At 51.7% G+C, this 5,222-nt stretch overlaps 1 protein-coding gene across 2 annotated transcripts in view; it reads left to right on the forward strand.

Annotated features, from left to right (window-relative positions):
* The first annotated feature begins 1,584 nt into the window (after window positions 1-1,584).
* The window catches only part of Clec4g (C-type lectin domain family 4 member G), a 4,862-nt gene continuing 1,224 nt past the window's right edge, over window positions 1,585-5,222 (forward strand). Inside the window, exons 1-8 of one of the 2 annotated variants that reach the window (XM_008844527.3) lie at window positions 1,585-1,686; window positions 2,110-2,220; window positions 2,686-2,739; window positions 2,905-2,967; window positions 3,100-3,204; window positions 4,352-4,441; window positions 4,642-4,790; window positions 4,896-5,011. In XM_008844527.3, the coding sequence (XP_008842749.1) occupies window positions 1,632-1,686; window positions 2,110-2,220; window positions 2,686-2,739; window positions 2,905-2,967; window positions 3,100-3,204; window positions 4,352-4,441; window positions 4,642-4,790; window positions 4,896-5,011 (743 nt within the window). In that variant the 5' untranslated portion in view covers window positions 1,585-1,631. The remainder of the gene's footprint in view (window positions 1,687-2,109; window positions 2,221-2,685; window positions 2,740-2,904; window positions 2,968-3,099; window positions 3,205-4,351; window positions 4,442-4,641; window positions 4,791-4,895; window positions 5,012-5,222) is intronic. The other variant, XM_029569046.1, reaches the window with a different exon arrangement.

Here is a 5,222-nt window from a genome sequence, read left to right on the forward strand (position 1 = left end):
ATGAGTGTTGGGAACTGAAAACAGGTCCTCTGCAAGAGCACTATATACTCTCTCTTCAGCCCCTTAACTTACTTTTTTCTCAGTTTTGTACATTTATATAATGAATTTTAGTCATTTCCACCCCCACTACCCCCACCCGACCCCGTTCCCCTCTGCAATCCTTCTCCCTCTTGCTGGAGCCCACCTTCCCAACAATCCCCCTCCTGCTTTTCACGTTTTCTTTCTCTATGTGGCCTACTGAGTTCAATTAACATTGTGTGGTGGTTTGAACGAGACTGTTCCCCATAGGCTCCAGGTATTGGAATACTTGACCCCAGTCGGTGGCATTGTTTGTGGAGGTTTAGGAGGTGTGACCTTGCTGAAGGAAGCACACTTGGATGGGCTTGGAGCATTCATAGCAGAGTCCCATTTCTAGTTTCTCTCTGTTTCCTATATGCTGGAAGACATGAGCACTCAGCTTTCCCCTCTGGCTGCCTCCTGCCACCATGCCTCCCTGCCATGATGGACTCTTACCCTCTGGAACCATAAGCCAATTAAACTCTTCCTTCTATAAGTTGCCTTGGTCATGGTGTTTTATCACAACATTTCTATAACTAATACCAGTTACTTATAGGTGCATAGGTGAGGGGTTACTTACAGGAGCATGGGCAATTTACCAGTGGCTACACCTCCAAAGAAAATGACACTCTTTCCAGAAATCATTTATTGCCAATAGTCCCTCAGAAAGGAGCAGAGCCTAATGGACCCCTCTCCCATTCATGATGAATTTAACATGAGGTCTGTCTATCCCTAATCACACCTTGGAAATATTAACATGTGGTGCCAGGCAGCATATCTCAAAAGACCAAAAATGAAAAAGTTTTAAAGGTGGTCCATGTGTGGTAGCACACACCTTTAATCCCAGTACCCAATACCCAGGAGACAGAGGCAGTCAGCTCTCTGCGAGTTGAAGGATGGCCTGCTCTACATAGAAAGTTTCAGACTGACCAGAACTGCATATTACCACCCTGTCCCAAAAAAACCAAAAGAATGAGGACTGGAGAAATAACTTAGCATTTAAGAGCACCAGCTGCTCTTTCAGAGAACCTGAATTCTGTTCCCAGCACCCACATGGCAGCTAACAACCAATTATAACTCCAGTTCCAGGGGATCCAATGCCCTTATCAGGTCTCCACCAGTTTGCACACAGGTGATTCACTTACATGCAGGCAAAACATTCAAACATATAAAAATAGTTTTTAAAAACCTAAAGGAAGAAAAAGTTTTAAAGGTGAGCGGGTGCCTGAGTAACCACAGAGGCTTTCCTCTAGCCTCCACATGCACATGCATACACATGCATGTGCACCCACACGTGAACATCCACATATCCACACAAATATTTAAAAGAGAAATGGAGACCAAGCTCTGAAGAGAAGACCCCAGCACCTAGCAATACAGCTGCAATGATCAAGCCACAGAGGTGGCTGCACCCAGCATCAGCTCCAGCCCTGCCCAGTACTGTGATTGGTCATGGGTCCCTGCCAGCAGGAATTGAGGCACAGGAAATGGAGAGGAAGGAAAGGAGTTGGGATGGGGCTCCAGTGAGGTGCCTACATTTATATCTCTCATCAAGGCTGGGTTCAAGCACCACCATGGATGCTAATGGATACAGCAAGTTGGGCAGTGCCACGAAGGAGGTCACTGGAGGTACAGGCAACGGGAACGCCTCATGGGTCTACTTGTGTCCCTACGTTCTAGTGTCTGGGTTTTGACTGGGGGAGAGAAGAAGAGACAAGAGAGAGGATGCCGGAGATGCTAAGATGTAGGCAAAAAGTGCAGAACAGTGAAACCAGCACTCCTAGGTATGGGGGTGTCTGAGACTTAGAGGTAGAGTGGATAGTGGATGGGTGAGCACTCCCCAGGGCCCTGGATTGGGAAATGGTGTGTCTGAGGTTCCCCCCCACCAACCCAGGTAAGCCTTGCTGGGGAGAAGGGCTGTCACTCCAGTCATAGACCCAATTAGACTGGCATAATTCTAAGTCTGTCACTTGAGTCATTTAGTTGGGAAACTATTTAGCCTGTGTGGACTTCAGTCCTGGGGGCCTCAGGAACCTATCTGTGTTCTGCTAGGGCACTGGGGACGCTGGGAGTCCTGCAAACAAAGGCTTTTCTTTCTGGCCCTGGCTGTCCTGGTGGTCACAGTGCTGTGGGCTCTCATTCTGAGCGCCCTGTTGTCCAAGGGTGAGTGATCTTTTTATTTGTCTGTGTGTGTGTGTGTGTGTGTGTGTGTGTGTCCATGAGTGCAGGTGCATACCTATGCCAGAAGAAGCTGGATCCCCTGAAGTTGGAGGTACAGGTGGTTGTGAGCTGCCCTAGGTGGGTGCTCTGCCAGAGCAGTCCATCCTCTTAACCTCTGAGCCATCTCTCCAGCCTCTGTGAGTGATCTTTTGATGAGGACAGATTGTAAACTGCCTGGAAGGTGCAAACCTACCTGCTCCATGGTGCACCACCAGCTAGGGCCTTGGTCCGTCACCCCAGTCTGAATGTCAACAGGATGTGTCTGTCTTCCAGCTGTGTGTATGCATTATACATGTGTGTGCCCTGTATGCCTGACCTGTGCCTCAGTCGGTACCAAGACACGGGTCCTGGGCAAGGGAAGGGTTTCCAGCTCCCTGGTGCTGCACCCATAGGAGCTTCTCTCTGCAGGCTCCACAGAACGCAGGACACTGCGCCATTACCACAGCCTGCTGAAAACTAACGGTGAGTGAAGAGCTGTAGCGCCAGCGCCCCCTGGCGGTGGGAGGAGAGACTGGTGTGATTCTGAGACTGGGTGGGGAGTGAACGGGTGCTGACTCTGGAGACCGGGTGTCCCCTGAGTCCCGCTAATGGCCCGGCGTGTGTGGCGGGGGTGGGCGGTCATTGCAGTGTCGGAGCAGAAGGTGCTGCTGGGTGCCTTGAAGGAGGAAGTTGGAGCCTGCAAGAGCTGCTGTGAGAAATGGGCTTGGAGGAGGCTTGAGGGCTGCGAGATTGGGAACTGGGGGAGATGGGTTGGGAGGGACAAGTTGGGGCGGGGCTGGCTGTCCTCAGAAGCTCTGCCCCACCCCTCTGTGCCTTTCCTAGGCTCAGAGACCAAAGCGCAGCTGCAAACCACACTCACGGAGCTTAAAGAGACGCAGGCAAAACTGATGGAGCAGGAGAGCACACTTAAGGAACTGCGGGAGCATGGTGAGTGCAGGATCTAACGACGACCCCCTGGAGTCCTGGTCACCATTGTGATCCCATCCTGCCTCCGTCCTGGCCCTGATCCCTGACCTTCACTACAACTCCTAACCACACCCACATCTGGACCTTCTTCATTAGTACAATCCATGGCCCTCTCATCACTGGTGTCATTTTATCTTTCACTACTGAGGACTGAACCCTGGGGTTTCACACATGCTAGGAAGGTGCTCTACCACTAAGATACCCCCAGACCCTCACTGGAAGTGGTTCTTGGCAGGGGCTCTACCACTGAGTCACACCCCTAGCCCCTCACTGTGGGATTCTAGGCAGGAGCTCCACCACTGAGCTGCATCCCCAGCCTCTCACTGGGAGATTCTAGGAAGGTGCTCTACCCCGAGCCACCCCCAGACCCTCACTGGGGGGTTCTTGGCAGGGGCTTTACCACTGAGTCACACTCCCAGTCCCTCGCTGTAGGATTGTAGGCAGAAGCTCTACCACTGAGCCACATCTCCAGCCCCTAATGGGGAATATAAGCAGGGACTACACCACTGAGCTATGTCCCCTCACTGGAAGATACTAGGCAGCTAAACCATGAAGCAACACCCTCAGGACTTTGCTGGGGAATCCTAGACAGGAGTTTTACCACAGAGCCATGCCCCTAGCCCCTAATGGGAGATTTTAGGCAGGAGCTATACTACTGAGCCATGCTCCCTCACCGAGGAATACTAGGCAGGAGCTAGGGGATACCACTTAGTCATATCCACAGTTCCTCACAGTTCCTCACTGGTTGGGGGGATCTAAGGAGGCACTCTATTGCCAAGCCACCTCCCTATCCCCTAACTGGGGGTTCTAGGCAGGTGCTCTACCACCAAGCTTTATCCCCAGAACTCGTTTTACATTTTATTCTGAGACAGAGTCTCACTAAATTGCTCAGGCTGGCCTTGAACTCTTTTTGTATCTCAGGCTAGCCTTGAACTTGTACTCCTCCTCTGCCTCAGTCTACCAAGTACCTGAGATTACAGACCTGCACCACGACACTCAGCCTAAAGTAATTCTTGATTCTAACACCAACAACGGGACATAGAGCTTGACCTAGACCTAAGTCCCAATCTTAATCCCAGCTATTAAAATCCATCATTTTACTCTATAGTGACCCAAGGCTTGGCTGAAGCAGGCAGAGATCGAGAGGATGTCCGCAATGAGCTGTTCCGAGCACTAGATGCTGTCAAGCACCAGAACAGTGAGCTAGAGAGGAAACATAGAGGGTGGGCAAGTGCACCCTGCCCAGAGGTTTCAAGCCTTCCCCAATCCACCAAGGCCCATCCTCCAGACTTTGGTTTCTCTTGCTCCTGCCCAGGGTCAGGGATCCAAAACTCTCCCTTGTACTCCCCTGACCCAATTTCATAACAATCCACCTCTCTGACCCTCACCACCCCACAGGCTCTTGCGAGCAATGCCCTGCATCGTGGCTTCCTTTCCAAGGCTCTTGTTACTATTTCTCTGAGTCACAGGCCACATGGGAGGCAGCACAGAGCCACTGCGCAGGCCACAGCGCCCACTTGGTGATTGTCGGGGGCCTGGATGAGCAGGTGCACAGCTGGGACTTGGAGGAGTAAAAGCAGTATTCACCCACGCTGCTGTGGCCCAGGAAGTGGGACAGGGCCAACTGACCTGGCATCTCCCCTCCCTTCCAGGGCTTTCTGACTCGACACACACGTAGCCGTGGTTATTGGCTGGGTCTGAGGGCCGTTCGCCATCTCCGAAAAATTCAAGGGTACCAGTGGGAGGATGGAGTCTCACTTACCTTCAGGTGAGGAGAAGGTTCCAAGAGAGACTCAAGGCTGGGTATGGTGATGCACACCTTTAATCTCAGCACTTAGGAGGCAGAGGCAGGTGAATCTCACAGAGGAGGCCAGCCTGGTCTACATAGTGAGTTCCAGGCCAGCTAAGGCTGCAGGGAGACCCTGTCTCAAAAAAAAAAAAAAAGGAGGAAAGAAAAGTGAAGGAAGAGGGACTTGGGG

Source organism: Nannospalax galili, unplaced genomic scaffold (assembly GCF_000622305.1).
Source record: "Nannospalax galili isolate Female #2095 unplaced genomic scaffold, S.galili_v1.0 scaffold262, whole genome shotgun sequence".
NCBI classification, from domain to species: Eukaryota; Metazoa; Chordata; class Mammalia; order Rodentia; family Spalacidae; genus Nannospalax; species Nannospalax galili.